This window comes from Cupressus sempervirens, chromosome 10 (assembly GCF_028749045.1).
Source record: "Cupressus sempervirens isolate cs-2001-9-10 chromosome 10, ASM2874904v1, whole genome shotgun sequence".
Lineage (NCBI taxonomy): Eukaryota > Viridiplantae > Streptophyta > Pinopsida > Cupressales > Cupressaceae > Cupressus > Cupressus sempervirens.
The window spans coordinates 285,523,568-285,550,412 of record NC_143127.1 but is presented as its reverse complement, the minus strand read 5'-3'; the positions used below and the strand labels follow the sequence as shown (position 1 = coordinate 285,550,412).

At 35.1% G+C, this 26,845-nt stretch overlaps 1 protein-coding gene across 1 annotated transcript in view; it reads right to left on the bottom strand.

Moving 5' to 3' along the window:
- LOC149533768 (uncharacterized) overlaps positions 1-26,845 on the bottom strand; it is a 51,781-nt gene that overhangs the window by 7,919 nt on the left and 17,017 nt on the right. Inside the window, exons 4-5 of the mRNA XM_089805908.1 lie at positions 8,527-8,603; positions 5,472-5,493 (exon numbers count right to left, since the gene is read on the bottom strand). Coding sequence (XP_089662034.1) covers positions 5,472-5,493; positions 8,527-8,603 — 99 coding nt within the window. The remainder of the gene's footprint in view (positions 1-5,471; positions 5,494-8,526; positions 8,604-26,845) is intronic.

Below are 26,845 nucleotides of genomic sequence, written 5' to 3'. Positions count from 1 at the left end.
TTATTACTTATTTAATATACTTACTCTCAAATCTAAGACAATAGAAATGATATTTTATTAACTTTGAAATAGGGAAGTGTTAAGCAAGTTCGTTTACAAAAATACCAAAAATATATTTGGTCTTTGATCAAATTGGAGTTAATATTAGAAATATAAATACGATCATTAACAATTAAGCTAAATTTAGTTCAAAACAATAATGTTATTTAAATTTAAATAATTTTTTTTGAAAAGAATTCTATTTACATCTACATATTTTGATTGAAATAACCATAATGTAAAAACAAAATATAAAATAGAAATGTTAATATATGTATGTAGAAAAAATTAGAAAGATTGCATGCATCTAAAAAAATTCTATTTACATCTAGATTTTTTTAGAATGGAAAAAAATGGATAATAGAAATATCAGTTGCATGTTTGTAGAAATAAATTAGAAAAACATGTATATAGAAATTAAAAAGATTCTATATGTGTCTAATTTTTAGATTTTACTTTATTCTAAACTATTTATTGATGGATATATATTTTTAAAATATTTATGTAGTTTAAAGTTTAGATTTTAATTAATTTGTATGCAAATAGGAAAAAGAATAAATATTTTATATATATGTAGATTAATTTCTATTTTTAAAATTTACAAGTAAATGAGTACTTTATTCATTTAAAGTAAACAAGTTTTTAAGTAATATATTTTTATTTTAGAAATATATTAATCATAATGTTCATTTATTATTACTTATTTAATATACTTACTCTCAAATCTAAGACAATTGAAATGATATTTTATTAACTTTGAAATAGGGAAGTGTTAAGCAAGTTCGTTTACAAAATACCAAAAATATATTTGGTCTTTGATCAAATTGGAGTTAATATTAGAAATATAAATATGATCATTAACAATTAAGCTAAATTCAATTCAAAACAATAATATTATTTAAATTTAAATAAAATAAGCCATGTTTACTTTGAAACATCAAACAACTAATTAACTAATACAATAATTAAAATAAATGAATCTATTATGACATAGAAAAATATTTTCGAAGTATAATTTCTTTGTTTTTGAATCAATATGAGTTTTTTTTTCTACTTGAAAAGATAAACCATCCTAATTGTCATCCTTAGTTAACCCTAACAACAACCCCTACCTTAGCCCTAGCCCCAACAATGATGCACAATATAACTATAATCCAACATTAAACTATAATTATAGCACTAAAACATATCCCTATTGATATAATGAAAATCTCAGTCCAAACCATAATCTAAACCAAAAACCTACACACTAATATTGGTTATAGTCCTAACCCTAAAATCTAACCCTTAACCATAATGTAAAAAAAAACTCCAAAATATTGATCAAAATCCTAAACCTACCTATATGGATAACCATGATATTAAACTCTAAATCCAGTCCCAAGGTCCTAACCATGGTGTAAACCTATAACCGAACTCTTAAAAAATTTACTAATCCCTGATCCTAATCACATTCCCAACTTTAAACTTGAACCATAAACCATAGTTGTAACCATAATCATAAACTTAAACAAAACCCTAACCCTAAAGGTACAATCATAAAATTAATCATAGCTTAGACCCTAATCCTAGCACAAACCACAATCATGACCAAATATAAATCTTCACCTTACCCCTAATCATAATTTCAATGTTAACCCTAACATTAGTTTCAATCGTACCATGATATGAACCCTAATATAGACTTCACCTTGATCCTCACCCTAATCTTAAGTCTAATTAAACCCTGACTAAAATCTAATCTAAATGATATATCTAACTATAATCCTAACTGTAATTATCATACAACCCAATGCTAACCCTCATGTATATTTAATCCCTAATCTTAACTCTAAATATTCTATAAACTCTAGAATTGACCTTGATTCTAACCATAACCCTAAAATCTAAATTGTAACCATAGCACGAAAGGTGGGGACCCCCGCTACATGGCACAATTCTGGGTATTGGAGCCTTGCGAAAGCACTACAGAGTGAGGAAATGTCATAAAGGTGACATGCAGTAGCATGATGCAATTTTGGGCTTTAGAGCATTGCAGAAACAATGCAGCTTATGGAGGCGCTAGAATGGAGACTCATGGAAAGAAGAGGAAAGACATTCATGTCATTGGAAAAAAACTATGAAAAGAGATAACATGATGTCTTAACCTCCCACAAAAAATGCAAGGTTGATCCCAAGGGGGAATTTGGTTTCCCCAAAAATGAATGATGGTCATCGATGAAGGTCTTCCTCTCGAAATAGACGGCATAGATGCATCGTGAATCCTCACCAATGAAGGATTAAGTCACAACCGTCGATGTAGATTCTCCCCTCAAAAAGGATGACTGAGATGCAATGAGGAAACTCCTCCCAATGAAGGATTAAGTCACATTCGTTGATCAAGATTGGCTTTATTTCCAATGGATGACTAAGATGTAGTGAAGAGATTCCTCCCAACAAACGAAGCAGATAGCACAAAAGGTGTGAACCCCCTCCATGTGGCACAATTTTGGGTCTTAAAGACTCATGAAAGCATTGTGGAGTGAGGAAATGTTGGAAAGGCAATGCGTGGTAGCATGATGCAATTTTGGGCTTCAGAGAATTGAAGAAACAATGTAGCATGACGATGCATCAGAATGGAGATGCATGGCAGCATCTTGTGCAATTCTAGGCTTTAGAGTGTTTCGAAGACACTGGCATATAAAGAAACGTTAGAATGGGAATGCATGGCAACATCTTGCACTTTTGGGAAGATGGGAAGATAGCTCGCGAAGAAATAAGAGTTATCGAATCTCGCAGCATGAATCAACCCGACCAAGAAAAAATGATCCAGCGTGGTCAATGAAGAAACCGAGCCAACACAAAATGTTAGCCGCCAACTTTAGCGATGTTAACCCTCTGCAAAGAACCTATCCCATTTAAGGTCTCTCAGATCAGACATCAGTGATGGGTTGAATAGGGGAAAAAATAGCACACAATGCCCTCCTAAATGAAATTCTAAATGTAACACTAATAACCACAGTCCTACTTCTTTCCCTAACCTTATCCATGAGCGTGGGAATATACATATTATTATATAGGGCACCTTATATAATAATAAATATAATCTAAAATCCCAACCCTTACTCCCCTCCTAACTATAACTGTGACCATAAGAAAACTTCTAAATATAACCCTTCCTCTAACTCTAACCCTAACCCTAACCCTAACTATAATTGTAATCCTATCCCTACCACTAACTATAACCCTGAATCTAACTCTACCATAATTGGACTTTAACCCTAACTATAACTATAACCCTAAACCTAACTCTAACCTTAACCGTAACCATAATCGTAACCCAAAACCTAACCCTAATCGTAGCTAGGATTCTAATACTCTGTCTACCCCTAACTCAAACTATAGCCCTAACTATACCTCAAACTCTAACCGTAACTCATATTCTAACCCTAAACCTAACCCTAACCTTGACCTTAACCCTAACCCTAAGCCTAAGCCTAACCCTTTGTCTACCCCTATCTCTAACCCTAACCCTAACCCTAACCCTACCCCTAACTCTAACCCTAAATATAACTCTTTCTGTAAATCTAACTCTACCATAATTAGACTCTAACCCTAACCCTAACTTTAATCCTGACTGAAACCCTAACCCTAACCCTAACTCTAACCTTAACCCTGACTCAATCCCCTTACCCTAACCTTAACATTGATATAACTCTCTCTATATATAACCCTAACTCTAAATATAAACCTAACCCTAACCCTAACCCTAACCCTAAATCTAACTCTAACCCTAACTGTAAGCATAACCCTACCCCTACCCATAACTCTAACTGTAAATCTAACTCTACCATAATTGGATTTTAATTTTAACCCTAACCCTAACTCTAACCCTTACCTTGACTCAAAACTCTAACCCTAACCCTAACTCTAACATTAACCCAACTGTAAAATTAACTCTATTGGTAACTCAAACCCTAAAACTAACCCTAATTTTAACCCTAACTCTAACTCTAGCTCTAGCTCTAACCCTAACTCTAACCATAACTCAAACTCAAACCCTAAACCTAACCCTAATCCTAACCCAAATTATAATGCTCTGTCTACCCCTAACTCAAACTATAACCCTAACCCTAACTCAAACTCTAACCCTAACTCATACTCTAACCCTAAAACTGACCCTAGCCCTAACCCTAACCTAGAACCTTACCCTAACCCTATCTATAACCCTAATCCTAACCCTAACTCTAATCCTAATCTTAACCCTAATTCTAATCCTAACACTAACCTTAACCCTACCCCTAACTCTAACGATAAATCTAACTCTACCATAATTAGAATCTAACCCTAACCCTAACATTAACCCTAGCTCAAACCCTTACCCTAACTTTGTCCCTAACCATATATCTACGTATGACTATAACATTTTACATTACAATATCCCAAAAATAAAATATATATTTTTATCTAAATTAAACTCCTTATATTAAATTTAAAATAATATTTGACTCAAACCTTAACCGTAACCCTAACCTTAACCATGAGCATTACTCTAACCCTAACCTTAACCATAAACATAACTCTACACCTAACTCTAACCCTAATTCTAACTCTACCATAATTGGACTCTAATCCTATCCCTAACCCTAACTATAAGCATAACTCTAACCCTAGCCTTAACCATGAGCATAACTCTAACGTTAGCCTTACTATAACCCTAACACTAACCCTAATCATAACCATAACCATAACTCTAACCCTAACCTTAACCATGACCATAACATTAACCCTAACCTTAACCATAAACATAACTCTAATCTAAACCATAACCATAACTCTAACAATAACCATAACCATAACTCTATCCCTAACCTTAACCATAGCTCAAACCCTAACCGTAACTCCAACCCTAACTCTAATGCTAACCCTAACCCTAATTCTATCCCTAAGGTTAACATTAACTATAATGGTAACTTTGTCCCTAACCATATATCTATGTATGACTATAACATTTTACATTACAATATCCCAAAAATAAAAAATATATTTTTAATCTATATTAAACTCCTTATATTAAATTTTTAAAAATATTTTGAAGCATAATTTTATACTAACTTCATACAACTCTAATTATAAATTAATTAACAATTTTATAGTAACCTTATCAAAATAAAAAATAAAAAGTAAATATTTTTCCTATTGCGCCGCGACTGCCACTAGCTATATATACCTCTATATATATTACGCCGAGAGTAATCGTTCTCGAGGCACCTATTTTTATTTTCATTAATCCCAACTTTGATTAAAATAACTTTGAGATTAAATAAAAATAGGCGCCTCGAGAACGATTACTCTCGGCGTAATATATATAGAGGTATATATAGCTAGTTTGCATAACGGTAGATAAATAATGATCAGAATTAAATATTTCATGGGTGCCGCTGCACCACCATGTCCTTGGGAACTGATATAAATTTGCAAAAACGAAAACATTAATTAAGAACTACTTCCATAAAGCTGGAGAAACCAACAAAATGGTTGAGATTCTAATAACTTTCCTGTAACGATTGCCCTTGCAAAACAATTGCCACATTAGCAATCTCCACAATATGTGGAAAAATCAATGAGAGTCAAAGTCAATTGAATATTGACCAGTCAACATTAGTCGATTAACTATTATTAACTTTACATATATGCTCAAATTTAAAAGAAAACTATAAATTCGTTACCAGATCACTGATACCAGATACCAGATACCAAGTGGTATAACCATGGTGACCAAGTTGGAAAGAGCTCCAGAACTTGTCTAAGAACACAAGGGCGAGAATATTGTAGGAGTGCTTTTCCACCCTACCACAAAGCTATTAAGCTTCCCCAGAATCTTTCCTGACATGAAAGATACCCAGCCCAGCAACGAGGGAGACTAAACAGGTAAAAACAAGAAGGTAATGGAATTGTGCAACATATTGTCTACATTTCAACTAGACAAGTAACACATCTTTGCAAGACAAACAATACAATTGATATATTTCAATTAATTACATAGGAAAAGTAATTAAGCTCAATAAATTTTCTTCTCATATATCCATCAGGAAACTATATCACATGCTAAGGAAAACTCTTTCCAAAAATTCGGACCCCACCTCATAATAGTAAGGTAGTACCATCATTCTCTTAAAGACTCATAGTTCATTTCAATTAAATCATGTCACAATACATCTAAATATTGACCACTATCAATACTTAGTTGTCTCTAGATATCTAATCCAAGGTAGGCAATCCTCTTAATCCAAATATTTAATCCACATGAAACAAGTCAACTACCCAGTGTAATTGTGCATCCCTAATGCTGAAGATGCATAAAATATTTCCAATCACTTCAGATCACATTTGTCCTACATGTTTCCCTAGATAAAAGGTCTACTCTTTAGCCAAAAGCATGTTATAAAAAAAAAGGAATTATTGATGAATAGTCATTATGATGATTTTAACATACAATAATAATAACATCAAAAACTTCTTCCATGCTAATGAAAAAAACAAGAGTTTAGGTCAACTCATGTATCGTATGCCATCTAGGTGGATTTTTTACCATGCAAAGAAAAATAGATATGCAATAACAACCTAACCCAGAGCATCTTAATGACCATATTACTAGCAAGTAACAAAATACATCAACCAACATGTTATTCCATCCTAACTTCTCCTATAATAATATCATAAATGATCACACATCAACAAGGATAATTGTTGCAAGATAAAATCAAACTTCCACATATTACATTGTCATGGAAAGCATACCTTGACACAATCACATTGTATTAAGTAGTCAGTACAAGACATTCCTCTTACACATACTAAGATAATTTTAATATTATTTAAAATTTACCAACACCATTTCACTACTATAAGGAATTACTCATCTTTCTCACTAAAATGTGTCTAATTTAACAAAATGTCTTTTGATATGAATCTCGACAATATATTGTTAAATAAAAATAAATATTGACTATCAAGTTCATTACTATTCCATGTCTTTGAAATAAAATTGTTATAATTGGGTCAGCTTAATACATTTTAAAGATATCCATAAAACTATCCACAAAACAGACCAAAAAGGCACACATTCCTCAAATCACAGCTAAGTCCTGGGTGAAGGGAAGATATTAACTGCTCTTAGACCCAAATGCCCATCGTGAATCTCATCTATCCATTAGCTTCAAGGGTTTGACAGGCTAATCCCGTGTTAATAGTGTTAACAGTTCATATTTTCTAAGCAAGAAGTTAAAGGAACCCCACAGAATTCGGTATCAAAACTCTTAAACAAAAATAAAGCGACATTCCTAACCAGTCTACTACAGATTTAAAGTTGTCCCATCTAATAATAGATTATTTCCAGAACCACAACCCATTTTCCCTTTAAGCATCTAGTTAGAACCTTATGAAGCATTTCACACACAAGGCGGTGGAAATATTTAATATACAGAAAAATTAATAAAACCACAAGCAACCACATTTCTTGCATTTCACCCTTCTGAATTCAAAGATAAAACAAGTTCCAATGAATTTCTAATAATGAAAAATAGGAACCTGGGACTTGATGCTCATTAATTCCATATGGGTTGAACTTCTGAAACCTCAACGCTCCATTCATCATTGTCGTCTCCGTCTTCTTCTTCTTTGTCAAGCAGTAACCCCTCTTTTGCCTTGTCCGACAAACGGCTTGGAAACAACAGAATATCCTTACTATTATTGATAAAATCATTTATGCCAGTTACTGCTGGATCTTCTTCAATCTCCTTAGCAACATAGTCCATTTCTGCAATTTGAAGGTCATTCCAAGGTAGTGAAAGAGAAGAGAGACCAAAGAACAAGCATGAGAGAATGCAGCCAACTGAACTTTTCCATCGCCATTCTCAGTGTTTTCTGAAATTATAACTAATCACAAATCCTTAAACGCTTCAACAATCTGTCTCAGGGTTCTCGTCTCCTCCGTGGACTTCTCTACAGTTTTGAGTCCATGAAGCCCCATGAGATGGGTGAAGTCATTGACGGCCTGAGAATCACAAGTGCTTGTGAGGGCAATACCAAGCCTTTCTTAAAAGGGGACATGGGGTATTCCACCACAATAACCAGCATAAGGAATAGGAGATATGTTTTTCTTCTTCCTCGTAAGATCCCATTGCAGGAGCCATGGCGGTTAGAGCGGCCTACAGTTGAGAGCTTCTCATTTACAATGCCATTGCATTGAATTTTCCCTACCGAGGGTATTTTATTTTTATTTTTATTTTTATAAGAATACCGTGGTGCAACTGACCTAACTAATTATGCTATCAAGAATTTTGTAAATCTACGTGGCAATACACATCGAGAATTTTGGCATATGTAAGAGCGGGTTGTGACATTTCCCTTATTAAAAAAATTCTTTCAAGAAAATTTGCAGCACAAATGGTACAGCTCCCATTAAAAGCTTGGATAATCAACCCTACATATAGTGGAACTGCTCACCTATTGACAAGAAGTTCTCTCTCACTGATCATATATTCATCTTCATGTTCTGTCCCTTTCTCAAGGGAGTCGGCCACCTGAAACAGACAACAAAATAAATCATATATTCATCTTTATGTTCTGTCCCTTTTTCAAGGAAGTTGGCCACCTGAAACTCAGATCAAAATAATATCATAAGAATGCACGCTTGTGTAGATTAACATTGTACACAACAAATACCTGTAAAAATTACAAACAACCACTTTGTATGATTGTGTATAAAGTATAAATAAACAAGATAGTAAACTCCAACAAGTAATTTAATCAAAGGCAATTGAGAGTAAACATTTCGGAAGTGTAAATGTAGTGTCCCCTTCTTTATGTTATAACCCTCTATGAGTGGTACATCACCTTATATGACTGGTATTACATTTTGATTGTAACCAAGAACCTAATGGTGCAATCAAATTGGTAAACCAAGTTGGAAAACTTTACAAAAAAAACCTTAATCAACTTTAAATCAAACTCGAATCTGATTAGAAATCAATATGACAAAAGCAGATTACCACTTTCCAAAATCAACTCACAAGTGTAAAATGACGGATGTTGTGCAATATGGCCACCGATAAGATACTCCAAAAGATCTACAAAAAATCTTAAAGCCAGGTACCGCACTGTTAAAGTCTGAAATAACCTTCAAGTTTGTTAACTGTAACAACACCCTGTATGACTAATGTAGCCTTCCAAAATGCTGGAACAGCACCTTATATGTCTGATATAACCTTCTAATGACTCAAACAACACCTTACATGACTGATATAACACCAAGGATGATTGTCAGTGACTGGACTAAACTAAACCAGCAAATGTATAACTGATCTCAGGCCTGGGATTTATTGATTTACTCCTCCAAAGGTCGTATTAGCTAGGGTTGACTGGAAATGTCATAAACAATTCAAGTCTAGCAGTTTTTGATGCATAATAACTCTCAAAATGCCTGAAAACCACCAAAAATGCTCAAATATGATGTGCAACACTGTACCATAACCCTTCAAAAGATGAAATATTCAAGAAATAACTATAGTTACACTATAGCACATCTGAGGGGAACTAAACTGGCAAGACATTTGTGAGTTCTCCCAAGATGCCTCTACCACAACTGCAACTCCCTTGACAAACATCTCCATACAGATCTTTAAAGAGGTGATCCATTATAAAGCATTGCTTTCTTTAAATACAGGGAGACTGTGATATGAATATCAGGATTTAACTGTGTGATTTTTGAGTCAAACTCGATGACCCATGTTTCATGAGTAGTGATTCAACATGAATCCATCTCTCATGAGAATAAATGGAACACTTAGCACTCATTGGATCTAGGTGATGCTCACAGGGGTGAAGCACCGGGACTTCCCGGGAGGTCACCCATCCCAGTACTACTCCAGCCTGAGCGCGCTTAACTACAGAGTTTCCTCCATAGTTAAACCCAAAGCTTGCAACCCCATTTGCAAAACCTTCACCACCTAGATCCAATGAGTGCTAAGTGTTCCATTTATTCTCATGAGAGATGGATTCATGTTGAATCACTACTCATGAAACATGGGTCATCAAGTTTGACTCAAAAATCACACAGTTAAATCCTGATATTCATATCACAATTTGACTAGCTGTGGAAATTATCTCCTACTTATCAATTGATGAGCTTAAGGGGCTTTCTAATGAATGGTTCATAAGGCACAACACTTGGTGAAGGTTTTGCAAATGGGGTTGCAAGCTTTGGGTTTAACTATGGAGGAAACTCTGTAGTTAAGCGCCCTCAGGCTGGAGTAGTACTAGGATGGGTGACCTCCCGGGAAGTCCCGGTGCTTCACCCCTGTGAGCATCACCTAGATCCAATGAGTGCTAAGTGTTCCATTTATTCTCATGAGAGATGGATTCATGTTGAATCACTACTCATGAAACATGGGTCATCGAGTTTGACTCAAAAATCACACAGTTAAATCCTGATATTCATATCACAATTTGACTAGCTGTGGAAATTATCTCCTACTTATCTACAGGGAGACTGTTTTTATTTATACTTTTTTTTGGAAAAATGGATCGCCATGGCTCCTAAGGCGCCATTCTCACCAAGTAGGAAGGACCATGCAATGCTGATTGAAGTGTCAAGACTTCCATCCTGTCAATTACATTTCCAAACCAGAGGCTGGGAATTTCCACCTTATTCATATCCTGACCCATTTTCAATGGCCTTTTAGGCTTAAAGTAATGCTTTAGTTACCGTCCGAATGGATATCCTTTCTCTTGGATGTCCTGACTCCTCACCCATCTCTGAACTAACATGTTTTACAATTCTGGTCAACTATCTAAATCTTGGAGACCATTATTTTTTCACATCAGCCAATCATTGGAGGCATCCTTTTTTTAAATAGAGACTTTTTAGCCTTCGTTCTTGAATTCCATAAAGAATCAACCAACTTTTCTATGTTTTGATCTAACAAGGTCATTGTTTACCCTGTGAATTACTCCATTTTTTTTTACCATATCCTTTATGTTCGTCTGTAGTCATTGAGTTTCAGGGGTACTAGTAGCAGATGTTAAAGCGGTGGAAGAACCAGCTTGAAAAGTGAGTGTTGCAGTCTAGAGGCACAGATGGTGCCCGTGTGATTAGGGGACATTGTTCTATTCTCTTTACCATCCTATTTCTCTTAGTATTTTCTCTAGCATCTTAAAATCTATTTTAATTTTCTCAACATCATACTAATTGAACTAGGTGTAACTGAAGAGAACCTCACAGGTGTCTTAGATTTCCACATCCCCGATATCTAACAAAGATAATTGCCTCTACAGTCAATTCATTCACTGGCCTGTAATGGGTTGGACCATCAGCCCAAGTGACAAGCATCGACCATTTTGTGTAATACTACCATCCAAAAAGGTAAAGGCAAGCATCCACAACTCCTTACAATCTCTACACTGCTCAGGTGTTATACTATCAATGTCGATCTCAGCAGGAAAGGCTTAAATTTTAAAACTAGCAGCCGCAGTATCATGAGCTTCTTCACCTGCTTCATTGCTCTGTCCCTATTCTTTTGATACCAATAGGCCAGCACAAAATTCGTTAATTTCTTAGTTTCGATGAACTCGCCATCACTAAGTGATGCTCAGTGCTTGACTAGCCTCTGGTCTTGCTGCAAGAGTCTCCAGAACTTGGATAATTTCAAGATCAACTTTTTGTTCATGGCATTCTTTTCCTTTATGGGTGGCAAGATAAGTTCTCTCAGCAATACCTTCACCTCAACTGCAAGGGTTTCCTCAGTCTTGGCTGCACCCTGCTATTCATTCTTCACAGTGCCACAATTTCTTTGGCTGTCTGGATTAAAATCTCCTCGCTCCTTAAACTTTCTGAGCTATTTGTTGTCTCTCTGCCATAGTGAGATCAATATACTTGTAGGTGTTATTGTTATACAAATAGAGCTACCATTGTCCAGAAATGCACCAAGATAGGAAGGATTTTCCCTCTTTCTTCTGGTCTTTATAATTTTAAACATTGCCCATTATGATTTTCTTTCTACAATATCTATATAATTCATCATAGTCTCCCCTGTGATCTTCAGTCTTCTCAAAACCATGAGTATATCCATTCCTCAAGCTTCTGGCAATTTTTTTAATTTGAGATACCTTTTTGGATCATGCCTTTTTTATGGTAAGGTATCCAAATTTGATTGCTGCAAAATTTGAGTAGTCAGATGTAGGTGCCTATTGTCAGATGTAAAATCCGCAAGTCCCCCTGAGAACACCATCAATGCTTTCTTGTTGGCTCCTCCAAACAAATTGTAAATAAATGCTAACTGCCTAATAAATTCCAAATACAAAATTCTTAATGTAGTCACAACGCAAATGAAAGTGCACAAATACTGATAATCTTAATAAGCTACCAATCGCTCCAGTTATGTCCTAAAACATTTGGTGTCAAAATGTGTTGGGGTCTCAAAATATTCATTGAAATTCACAACCACCTGGCCTCCTCTCTTCCAAAAATGATTTTGAACAACGGACTAACAAAGTAATCTTCAAATCTGTTGTAACCAACCTCTATGTAGTGTTTGTCCATTTTTGTACTTCATAGCTGGCCAGACTTCTCTGTAATCTCATGTTTTAGCCTCTTTTTAGAACATGGCAATATAGATACAAATGGTACATAAGAGAACAATGCCTAAATGCCTTAAGCGGTGGATTCTTCTTGTATTACTTCATTTATTTGTCAGGCAGCTGAGACAAATATCCAATAGCCATACGTGACTGGATGGTATGGAGAATGTCACATAAAATGGCAGCACAACTTTATCAGCAACTCAGTCCTTGTCCAATCTACCATTTGACAAAGGTGTCAAGTGACAAAATCGCCCTAAAATATACCTTGAGTATTTCAATGTTGAAGGCCTTGACTGTGTCATCGTCCGTGCTCCTTGAAACATAGTCTCCATAATATTGATGGTTCTATAATTCCACATGTTTGTATGGACTCAATCATCTTGTACTCTGTCTTAAGGAGTCACTCATATTGAAGGCTTCACATTATAGCTGTGTAGTCCAAAAGCCTATCCAATTGATACTGCAACAAAATCCAAATCACCTGACACTTGAAATTTTTTAAATCACTATTTTTCTCATTATAATATTCCAGTCCATGAGAGAATACTAGAGTTTTCAAAAATATAGGAACTAGTACCTTCCTCAAGTGATATTCACATATTTTAAATTGGGGACAGCACTTAATCACTTTAATTCCAGGGATTTTCTTTCTTTCCCTTCCATACAGCCTTCCAAATCCTTACAGCAGGCACTATTTTATCCCGGGGCTTTAATAAATTATTTCCAGCAATGGTTCGCCACAATTTATTTATTTTAATTTCAGAATACAATCAAGAATCCAGCCATTTTTCTTCTTTTGACATTTTCATGAACTCTGAATTCAAAATTAAACCCTTTATTTCAAACTTAGATTCAAATTGGTACCAAATAGCCAATAAAAGACCTTAAAGTTGCCTCTAACATCTTTCCATTCCTAGTTCAATTAGCTCCCTGCGATTCCTGATCAAATATGCTTGGATTTCTAGTTTCTAGTTCACTTGGCTCACTCCAAATCAAAATACAAATGAATTGCTTCAGATAAATCAGTTTAATCAAAACTCGCAAAGAGGATACATTCAACTCAGCTTGCAACCAATCCTATTTTCACAATCAGAATTAAATTTGGCTCTGGTTGATCATTTGGGCTTTGCTTTTCGATAGTTGTAGCATTGTAAATTGTGTCAACGTACAATTTTGCGCTCACCTAGGCCTCAGATTAGTGATCCTGGCCTCCCATGCCCAATCATGCTTGATTTTGCTTGCACTGGCTCAGATTCCAGCTTCTCCTCTGCATTATGGACCTCGGATCCTCGACCCCAGCTTTGTCAAGAGGTTAAGCTCGTCTGGGGCCAGGACAAGGTCGCATAAGGCCACCTTGCCCCAATAAAAAGGTCCTAAATCTGAATCAATTAACGACTAGCTTGCGGGAGCCAGAAAACCTTATTCCATGTTGGTTGGCTTAGATATTACAAACACGATTGCTAGGTACAGGTATAAAAGCAAGCTTACTCCTCATTTCATAACCATTTCAAGCAACAACAAGCATCCAGATCAAATTCAAGCATATCCTTAGAGAAAATTATCAAGCATCATCTAAGGCACTGAAGGTGTTGATTCTCAAACCAGCAGTTTAAAAATCTAAGAGCCTACCACTTCTCAGTTCTGGCCAACGAACGAGAATCACTTTGATTCCCCTGCACTTCAGGCTCCGCTACACCTAGGCCGGTAGACTTTCTCCTGTAACCTGATCACTTGGTTCAGAACTTTTCTAAAACAAATTTAAGCTTTGGAGTTCTCCGACTAGCAAGGTCTTCGAACCCGATCAAAATGAAATTGAATTTTGAGTGTTTGATTTATATGAATTGTATTAGGTTTGTCAATAATGGATTTGAGGTTGTAAGAGAGAAGTTATAGATTTTCTAAATTCAAATATAAATCCAATAGAGTCAACTAGAATGAAGAGTATAACGTACAACTTTATAATGTTCACTGCACACAAATTGTAAACAATTTAATAAATCAAGATGCGACAGATCAAATATTGTAATGGGCACCCCTGAATGTTCCAAAAACTAAACCAAATTGCTGAAAGGAATTATGTCAAACAGTTTGCATTCAACCTCTTATTTCTCCGTTTAATGTTTTAAACCCCTTATAACTCCAGAAATCAAACATTTATTTGTTTGTTGTGTTTGTGCATGGAATTGGTATCATACAACATAAACAAGAAAGAAACTACAATAATATGCAAAAGTTGAAATGAACTACAGCCAAATAAATGTAATTTTCAGAATTCATAAAACCAAATACATGGCAGATTTATCAACTCACTAATTACTTCAACATTATTGACATAATACTCCAGCACATGCTTTCGAACTTGCTGCTACAGTACTTTGTCCTTCAATCAGTCCACTACCTTCGTAATATCATTCTCTCAAAGCGGTATAAGTGTCGGACAAGTAGTGAAGAAGATATGAGCAAAATACCAAATCCGCCTGTAGCTGGAAATGCAAATAAATTCTCTAATAATGAAGCCAATAACAAAGAATTCCAAAGGCCAAACCCCAAGGGAATGATGTCTAGAATGTTACAAGAGAGGATAGACGTCCTCAAATGCCAAAAACGGAGCTACAACTCACATACCAATTTCTTCTCATATTCAACCTATCTAATGAAGCCACAAATGCTTCCTTTTATTCTATTTCCAAGGGTCCGCTCAACTCATATGGGCAATGTGGGATAAAATATGTGTAATATATAAAACATATATTAAAATACCCCTTATGTCTCCCTTGGGTACACATCACCATAAAATAAATATTAAAGTAACACTTTAATATTTTACAATTAAATTAGACGTTACTTTAATAAAACTTCAGGCATTAAAATGTATTAGCAATCAGACTCTGAATAATGCGAGTGATAGCTCATCGGAAAGCTCTCACCGAGGAGTATCGAATCCAATCACCAAAATTGACCTACACTGTGTCCTGTCGACTTACTAAAAATAGTAAGTATGCCTGAAACTGAGTAAATCAACTTCGTTTTGGCCGAAACTGGAAATGACTAGGCCAAAACACTCCAAGATCCCATTAAACCCTTCGTTAGCCCTCGGGACCATGTAGAACAATGCTAACGCACACACACTTGGTCAACTGCTAAAATGGGGACATTACAAATATATATACATAATTTTAAACTAGTCCAAATTGCGCTTTAACTCCTAAGGTCGGGGAGACAGACTGGACATAGATTTGAAAACAATTAAATATTTCACATTATCTGTGATGATCAATTTTAAAATGCCATAAATGACCTCATTCACTTATTTGACCAAAATTATTTGCAATTTTTGTTAAATGATTATAAAAGACAAATCATCTGCAATTTAATTCTCCATACTTCAAATAAGAATAAACAAAGGACATTTTATTTTATTATTAAAATAAAATACTTGAATTCATGTTACAAAGTCATATATAAAAGACTTTTTATCTCTCCCTATAAAATAAATATAAAATGCTTCTTATAATTGCTTGTCTTCCAATGTGTTGTTATTTTTTACCAATATCTTCTCCTTTTATATCTTGAGAGGTAAGAAGGTATGTCTTTTTGTTTTGGATAGACACACTTTGTCATAATCCATAATAATAAATTATTTGCTATTAACGAATGTTATTATTATTAGTCCCTGCCTATATATAGGCATGGAACTAATGTTCCTGGATGCCTCAAACAATTAATTTATCCAACTACAATTAATGAACTTCTAAAGTTCAAAATCTATTGTATTTTTAAATTAATTTATAGTCAATAATTCTTTTTTTTATTGGGTGAGAGCAATTTTGTTGGGGTAAAATGAAATTTTCTAAGTAAAAATTTAAAAAATAAATATCTAGAATTTTCTTCTATTTCTAGAATCCTCTATAGCATATCGCCGAAAATGTATTACAAAATGAACAACCTTGCATTCATACCAAAACCCACCCTTCCTCTGATGAAATCAACCCATGCTTATCTAGGTTTGAAAGAAAATTTGTACAGAAATAATATTCCTCAGATTAATTAAATCAGCATGATGCCAAACGCATACCCATTATATTGCACAATCAACACAATAAACTAGATGTCGTTTCTCCACAATGAAATGTTGGCCCGTACACAAATTTTTGGGCATATGAAATGGATCACAGGCCCACAAAGAATAATTGCAAGGCTCTAATTTTGTTGGTAAACAGATTTGTCACTGTAGAATTTTTCCAACGGAGTGTGCGGCAAATCGATGTCTCCAACAGTGACAAATCTGTTTACAAACAGATTTTTGGTGACTCTATTGGGGAGACTGAACAAGAAAGATTGACAGTCGCCTGTAATGAAGCACAATGGTGCTACTGCATGAGAACATTTTTCTAGTTCTCCAACCGAACCTTGGCTTTCAAGACACCCAAGAGGATATCATTTCAAACACGAACACTCTAGGCTAGAGGTGTAGACAAAGTGCACAACAATATCATCAAGTAAATCAAGTTCTTGAAGAAGAAGAAGAGTTTGGAGAAATCTTGCGAAGGGCTCCTATTGGTCAGACGTGGTAGTTGTTGAAAGAATAGTGGTCATCCCAAGAAGAAACAGTCAGAATCTTGGTCACATTCAAGGGCAAATAAATAATAACCACTAAGTTCGTTGACAAACCATACACCCGTGTAGATAGAAAAAAGGGTTTGGTAGACAAAGATTTTGAAGCCCTCCGAAAGTTATATTTCAAGCCAATTATTCCTAAGAAGAAGAAGAAAGTTAAGTCTATTAGTAGGTCATCTTCACCGACTAAGGCTACTATTTCTCCTACAACCTTTCAAGCTTTGATTCTACTAGGTACTCTTGTACCTCTAGCTATAAATTTGCAGCCCTTGAACATTATTCTTTCAGCTATGGCACACCAAGCACTGCAGCCACTAGTCCCATGGGGAGCTGCTATTGGTCCTCTAGCTTTAGGGAACCAATTACATGACATGCCCATTGGCTCTTGAAAAATTCTTCCCAAGTTTTCTGGTGACAAAAAAGTTACTACTGATCAGCACATAAGTGCATCCTTTACGACAAGCAGGGTTCTTGTAATTCAACATGAAGATGTTTTTGTTCGTCTTTTTGTTGAAACACTCACAGAAGCTATAGCTGAATGGTTTGGTCAACTACCAGCTGGATCAATTACTTCATGGGCAACCTTGATTCAAGCTTTCAAGAGGAGATTTAAAACTACTAAAGGTGAACATTTGCTCCTTTCCCAGTTGACTCCAATGAAGAAGGAAATTCATGAGCCAATGTGAGAATTCATTGCTCATTTTAATCAGACGGTGAATCGAATTCCTGTCAACAAAAGACCCACCAAAGAAAATCAAATGACTTTCTTCATCAGTGCTCAACTTTTGATGTAAGCTTTCAAATACGAAGGGCAAGACCTCCTAATCTAGTGGCTACACAAACTTTGGCTATCGAGGTGGAAGATGACTTACTTAGTTTAGGAAAATGGAGTTGTGATCTACAAAAGGGAAAACGTCAAAAAGCTCCTATTACTACCACTGATCCTTTATATCAGAAATTAGCTAATGATGTGTTACAAATTAAGAATTAGTTGCCCCACAATCCTCCACCTCTTTATCAAGATATCCCAAGGAGGAATTATATGCCATATCAGCAAAACAAACAAACTAAATGGCTACCCCAATTAACACCGAGATTAGCCATTGAACATCCTGCATCATCCAATAAACAGGCTAATATGTGTGATTTTCACCTAACAATAGATCATGATGGTGCAAGCTATCCTGAGATGGCCAGATTCATGCAAATGCATTTGACAACGGAGAAAATAGAAGAATATGTGGCTCCTGAAGATGTAACAGAACCTATTGATGGGACCTCTTCCATAAACTTTCTAGAGTATGAATCTAATGATGAAAAAGCCAAAGATATCAACAATCATTCTTGCAATGCGGCTACACCAAATTGGAGACAGAGATTAGAAGAGAAGTGGGCAAAATAAGCAAAGGATAAAGCTTCTGATGAGACTGCTAACCAAATTCTATCTCGGAAGCATACTCCAGAAGAGCTTTCACAAGCCAAGGAGATAGATAAAGGTAAAACTTCTCCCATTGTGAAAGACTCTTTTGATTTTATTGATCATTGTAGGAAGACCAAAGTACAAATTTCTCAGTTGGACTACCTAAAAGCCAACCCTCATCAATTAGAAAGGTTGATCCAATGTGTTGGTAAGGGAAAAGGTTCACCTAAGGTCACTATCAACCATGAGTCAGAAGTTTCTCTGGAAGCAGAAGATAATTTGGAAGGGCCCATGAATGAGAAATAATCTTTTGTTGTAGCTTCTTTGTAAGATAAACCCGATCCCTTCTATGTTTCCCTCTATATAGCTAGATGCAAGTTAAGCAATTGTATCATTGATTGGGGTGCATCTGATAATGTCATGGCTTTGAAGGTGGCCCATGCCCTAGGTCTCTCATTAAACAAACCATTGGGAAAGGTATATTCTATGGAGGTGAAACAAGTTCCACTAGTTGGCCAGTTAAAAGATGCTCAAGTAGCACTTGTAGCACATCCTAAGAAGAAGCTAAAATTGAATATCCTGGTTGCTAATATTCCCGCTAGTTATGGGATGCTTTTGAGCAGAAGTTTTTGCAAAGATCTCGATGGTGAGATCAAGATGGACATGTCTCATGCCCTTATCCCAATTGGAGATAAAAAGGTTAAGCTTAATCCTGAACCTAAAGCTAAATATATGGTCTTGAAATCAGATGATCCAAGGGCGAAAATATTGTATGTTGATACTAGACATGGGACATATATGATGACATCCACTGAAGAATATGTAATTGAGCCTCTTATGCCTGATATAACTAATGAATTATGGTCAATGGAGTTTGATGGAAGTTCTTCTTCTTCTGGTTCAGGTGCTGGGATAGTGTTAATATCACCAAAAGGAGAGAAATTCCCGAAAGCTTATAAGTTGGCTTTTGAAACTACTAATAATATTGCAGAATATGAAGCTCTTCTACTTGGTCTTGAGTATGCAAGAGAAAAATGAATCAAACAACTCAAGGTATTAGGAGATGTAGAATTAGTTGTCAATTAGGTATGAAGACAATATCAAACAAAGAATGCCAAATTGAAGGAATATAGAAATAGAGTGTGGGATTAGATTGAACATTTCTTTTTCTTTATATGCTATCCCTCGTCAACAAAATTCTAAAGCAAATTGTCTTGCAGTCTCTACATCTCTACTTATTCCTCACCCTGAGCTCAACAGAGATGTTTATACAGTAGAGATGATTCATAGACCTAGTGTGCCTAATAATGATCAACATTGGCAATTTTTTGATGATGATGGGCAAATCATTGCATTTCTTGAGGGAAGGCCTCCATTTTCAGACCTAAAATTTGAAGGATTGAGTAATCATAATGGAACACCAGAAGATGACATTGAGGTTATTCAATTGGAGGGTAATGTTATCTTGAGAGGATTAATCACCCTAGAAAGTCTTTTTGATAAAGAAGATAAAAGGAAAGAAAAAGTTGAAGACACTAAATCTTCTAATTGTTCAAGTTATGAGAAAGTAAATATTGGTTTCGAGGAGATTCCAAAGATGATCCTAATAGGGAAAGATTTGACATTAGAAGAGAAAGAAGAATTCACAAAGTTTTTGAAAGCCTACCAAGACGTTTTCTCTTGGGGCTATGAAGATCTAAAGGAATTCACGAATGGGAAATTTAAACATCAAATTCCTTTGAAACCAGGTTCAACTCCCTTCCGGCAAAAGCAAAGGCAATTCAATCCCAAGGTAGCTGATGCTATTTTCAATGAAGTTGATAAGATGCTTAAAGCAAAAATTATCTATCCCATTCACCATTCAACATGGGTAGCCAATATCATTCCCGTCAGGAAGAAGAATGGTGAGATAAGAATATGTGTTGATTTTCACAATTTGAATCAGGTGTCACTTAAGGATAATTATGGACTCCCTGTCATGGATCATATTCTTTAGTTGGTATCTAGCTCAAAGCTCATGTCAATGCTAGATGGCTTCTCCGGTTATAACCAGATCAATGTCGCACCGGAAGACCAACATAAAACAACTTTTACCACTCCATGGGGCATGTTTTCCTACAATCAAATGCCTTTTGGTTTGATAAATACTGGGGCTACCTTTCAACGAGTGATGGATCATTCATTTGCAAATCTCAAGAATAAGATTATTGTGATGTACCTTGATGATCTTACAGTGTTTTCAAAACATAGAAGAGATCATGTGCACCATCTAGAAGCTATCTTGCATCGATGCCAAACTCATGGCATCTCATTGAATCCTAAGAAGTCTATATTTGGAGTGACAGAAAGAAAACTATTGGGACATATTGTCTCTAAAGTGGGTATTTGAATAGATCTTGAACGGGTGAAAGCTATCCAGTAGTTGTCACTTCCCATGAGTAAACCAGGAGTCAGGTCTTTCTTTGGGCAGATAAACTTCATAAGGAGGTTCGTACTAGACTTCTCAGAGATTACAAAGTCAATTGTGGATATGATGAAAGGGAATACAAATTCTAAGTGGACAAAGGAAGTTAAGGATTCTTTTGAACAAATCAAATCTGTGATTGCTAATGCTCCTACCCTTTCTTATTCAAATTTTTCTAAAAATTTTCATTTGTATTGTTAGGCATCTGAGAACACTTTATTTGCTATACTTACCCAACCCGACAAAGACAATATCGAGGCCCCAATAGCATTCATGAGTATCCCTCTTAAGAAACATGAATTGAAATACTCTTTGATTGAGAAGAATGTATATGCTCTAGTCAGAGCAGTGAAACAATTCAGGTTTTGCATCCTGAACTCTCACTCCAAAGTGTTTGTTCTTGATTCAGCAGTGAAGACTATTTTGACACTACAAGAGATTAGAGTGAACCAAAGGGCCTCTTGGATAGCTAAAGTACAAGAATATGATCTCGATATCAAACCTACAAAGCTTGCTAGAGAAAAATGTTTGTGTAATGCTATTGCAGAAGGATCTTCCTCAACTAAAGAAGATATAGAGAAAGAAATTCCATTAGTCTTATTCATTAGTAATACTGATGATTGGGTTTCCAATATCACCTATTTTTTGACTTATGCAGAATGCCAAACTCATTTGTCACCTAAAGAGAAGAGGACCTTAAAATTGAAATTCGTGAAGTATGTTATTTGGGGTGACACTTTGTACAAGAAGGGAATAGATGGTACCTTCTTGAGGTGTGTAGATTCTGAATAGAAGAAGGAGTTGCTCCAATTATTTCATAATGAAGCGTGTGGAGGTCATTACTCAGCAACAGTAACAACTTACAAAATTTTGAGAAATTATTTTTACTGGCCTAGGACGTTCAAGGATGCAGAAGAATGGGTCAAGAAGTGTGACTCTTTTAAATATTTCAAAGGAAGAGTCCAATTAGCAGCACTACCCTTGAAGCCAATGGTGATTGAAGAACCCTTTCAACAATGGGGTTTGGACTTCATAGGTCTTATCCATCCTTCATCCACTGCTGGACATACTCACATTTTAATGGCAACTGATTATTTTACTAAGTGGGTAGAGACCATCCTAGTCAAACAAACAACTTTAGAGGTGGTTTGTAGTTTCATCAAGCAAAACATTTTGGTTAGGTTTAGGGTCCCTACGAAGATTGTTACCGATAATGCTACCAACTTCTCTTCCCAGGAGATATCAACCTTCTGCTATCAATATGGAATCATTCTCTCTCACTCGGATTATTTTTAACAAGGAAATGGTCAGGTGGAATCAAGAAATAAAAATATTATGACCATTGTGAGGAAATTGGTAGATGTTAATCAGAGGTCTTGGCATAAGCACTTGTATGATGCACTTTGGGCAGATCGTACTACTAAAAAGAGAGCAACAAGATTATCTCCCTTTGAGATCCTATATGGAACTGAGCCATCTCTTCCTCTTCCTTTGGAATTATCTACCTTGAAGTTACAAGATGCTATTGAGAATCATGAATTCAAAGATGCTCTTGAAAAATGAATGTTGTATTTGACCAAGTTGGAAAAAGAGAGGGATGTGGTTGTGGATAGAATTCAGGAACATCAATCCCACGTTAAGAAGTTATTTGATAAAAAGGCTAAGAAGAAGGTGATCTTTTCTTGCTTTGGGATAAGCATAGAGAACCAAAGGGCTTACATGGAAAATTTGACTCCTTATGGAGAGGCCCTTTCCAAATTAAAGAGGTATGTGGAAAGAACTCCTTTATTTTGTCATACCTAAGTGGTACCCAGTTGCCCTTACCTTATAATGGGCAACACTTGAAGCATTATCATCAGTAGAAGGTGTTGTACACCTTTTTGTATATAAGTTGTCTCATTTTTGGTGTGCTCCTGTCAGCTTGTGTTGCTTTAGGTTTTCTTTCCCTTGTCCCATTTTTGGTGTTCGTTCCCTCTTTTGTAAATTGGTCCCTCAAATGACTCTATTTTTCAGCCCAATGGATAAGGCACTATTCTAAGTATTATGGATTTGAGCTTCGTCCTTATCAGTCCTTGTCCCCAGATAGAGCCAGTTGTTACTCGGTCATCAAAATGCCTCAATTTTGACATTGTTGATCTTATGGTTATTTGTGAAATATACCTTATTTTAATCATTGAAATGGTTCTTTTATCTTTGAATTTTTGTGAAGTTCCGACTCTTCATATCTTGGGCTCGTTCCTAGCCCTGTCCAGCACTTGAAATTTTCAAAATCTCGCTTATGAGCCCCAAGTTATTGCAGGTTAATGGAGAGACCCAAATTACACATTTTCAAGTTTATCATTAACCAAATGTTAACCTCTCAAACAGGTTAATGATAACTTTCAAATTACATATTTTGGAGGAGGTTAATTAACCTCTCCAAAATCACGTATTTTCTCTCCTACCATTAACCCCTCAAAAAGGTTAATCATAAGACTCAAATTATGTATTTTAGAGGAGGTTAATTAACCTCTCCAAAAACATGTATTCCTTAACCTCTTTGAAACAGTTATTAACCTGTTTGAAAATTTCTCTAACTTGTTTAAAATTCCTCCATGAGAAGTCAAACACGTAAATGTTTTTTTTTTAAAAAGGGGGCAATCAACAATAACAATGAAAATAAATTAGATGAAGTCTTTGATAATTTACCATGTGTAGTGGGTGGCAATCTAAATTATATAAACAATATGGAAGTTTCTTAAAGGCTTGAATGTAGTGAGAACCACACACATATATGGGGTAAAAGTGTTGGTCGAAAGATGATATACATTAGCAAAGGGATCACTGAGTTTGAAAAGCTAATAGCTTCTTGGGAGCAGCCAAAAAACAAAGTTACAGATGAATTAGTCTCTACTATCATAGGTGGGGTGGTAGGAGGTGACCTTTAGCATATTGATTGCCAGTTTCTCCTTGATTCCTTTAGTGTCCAAATTCATTCAGAAATAGAGAATCGTGTATCAGATGCGGAAACTATGATGAAGCTCAGCCTGGTTGCAGTCACTTTGGAAGATTGTAACATTTCAGCCTATCGATAAGAGTCAGAAGAGATTTAGGATAGATACTTCACAGCCAAAATCAGGATGGAAAATGTGTTCATTCCGAACTATGAATCAATGATGATCATCCTAGATGCTTACAAGACTTTTTGGGATAAGTCAATTGTGTCTGGATAGATAGAGTTAGGAGCTAGAAGATCAGTGATTGAATATGTATACATCTTTAGAAATTCTAGCTAAAAGTTTTGTTTTTGAAATTTTTCCTTGTATATGTTAATTTTATTGAAGTTAATTAACCTCCCCAAAATCAGATATTTTGGAGGTGGTTATTAACCACGAAGAGGTAATTATTAACCTCTATGTCTATATAAGGACTCTTTTTGGCTCTGTAAAGGGACTTTTTGGTTTTAAATAATGGAACACTATGCTGAAATTTTGATCAAGAGATAAATTTTGGAAAGTATGTATAGTTTTTATCTCTGAAATCGAAAAATCTCTATTATCTTCTTGGTGCAAGGAAATGATATGTGACATGCTCTTGATTTCTTGTTCTAAAATTAAAATAGTTGCAGTTGTAGTAGACATTCTCATGGTACTGTGCCAGTGTTTATGAATAATGAATGTGCTTGGTAATACTGGTTACTTTCAAGCGTAGTTCTTGATCACCTTTGTTATCATTCTTGTTTACCCAAGAAAGTTGTGAGGTCATGTGGTGCATTCATCCTTAACGACTTTCTCTTGATCTTTGAAGTTTTAGATTCTTTATTTGAAAACCTTTCAAAAATTATATCATACGAGGGAGCTACCCCTCTAAATGCAGAGGAAGGCTGCATACCAAGGGCCTATCCAACTATTGGAGACATCAATTTGCCACACACTCCATTGGAAAAATTCTATAATGACAAATCTATTTCCCAACAAATTTGAACCGCATGTCCAAGGTAAAATATAGAACCTTCGATCTGCAAACACAGGGGTGCTAACAATGTGTCGTCCACTCCTTGAAACCACAAGAAATTTGGTAAAAAACACCATCAGCCATGCCCTATGAGCATTGTAATCCTTGTCGGACTTGAGCAGCACAATTTGTGGCAACAAATGCTCTTCACTTAGTCTAGGTTCACCCACTCTACGACCACATCCGAACATCACGCACCTCACCATATTCCCCCTCTCATCTCCTTGTATTGTCATGATGGACAAGGCCAGGCAAAAATTTAGGTCCCACAGAAGATTTGACTGAATTTGCAGTGTTCCAATGCCGTAATAAGCGGTAACAGACTGCACAAACAAGCAAAGAAGATTCAAATAAAAGGCAGCAGAGCATTGTAAGCAACGTTATCAAAAACCATGGAAGTCTCGAGAAGTAGAAGTATAAAATCAATGATGATGTTAGGTGTGATAAGATTTTTTTTAATGTTTTGGGTAATGCGACTTCTATTTTAATTCTTGTTTTTCTTAAACTTTTCAATTTTTTCAACATAGACATTAATAATATTTTTATTCTATTTAATTATAAGTAATGTTTATATTGTTTAGTAAATATTATTTTGTAGTAATATTATTATTCATGTATATATATTATAACAAGTATTAGTTATGTAGTATCTTTCATAAGTTATTGAATTAATGTTAGATTTAAAATAAAAATAAGAAAGTCTTATCTTTGAAAGTGCACAAGTGATAAGAAGTTTCGAGATGAATGTTCACCAAAAACATTATCAAATTGATATACTATATAAAGATAATACAATATAGTCTATACAGATAGTACAAAGAAAAACTAGTCCTAAAAAAAAACTAATAAACTATAACAATTTATACAAATATTTTCTTAAAATTAAAGTATTTAATATTTTCTCGTCTAAAGAATTTTTTTTAATTCAAACTTAAAAAATTATGATAAAGTATTTATATTATCATTCTTATATATTGTTTCATAGATTTATAATGAAATCTAAATCTTGTAAACCTTTTATTTTGAATTTATATATTTAAAATATTTAAAATTATTATTTTCAAATTGTTTAAGCAAAATTTTTAACAATTGACTATAATGCAAAATGTTATACACTCCGTGCTTAATTACGTGGCAATACACTCCGTTCTGTAAGTTTTTGTTCTTCAACGATGGTTCTTCTGCAGTCGATGCATGGATGTTAATAATGTTCGGTTCTTAGCAGTGTGTGAAATTGACGGTGGCAGCAAGGCAAAGTCTTGAGCCCGATGAAAGTTCTGCTGGTACTGTTGAGTATATCCATCATGGCTGTGACTCTTTGTTTTATCAATTTGATCAAGATATAGCATGTTTTAACTTACAACCTTGCACGGTAGAATGATTTCCAAATATCATAAGTCTGGAAAAGATCGTCGTTTCTGTATTGAATGATGAATGTCGTCTACGTCTGTTTACTTTCAAATGATCTCCTGATTCATGCGTAATGGGGTCACAAACTTATTCATATGCAACATAATCAATCATAGGCAATAATACATAGATTTCCAATGTTACAATACTTAAATAAATATAGAAATGGTGAGAAGATTAGAAAAATGTGCTCAAATGGAAGCCACAAATTTTGTTGTGAAATTGGGGCTCCACAGAAGGCAAGAAGTAAAGTTCAGATCTAAAACATTCGAGATGGGATC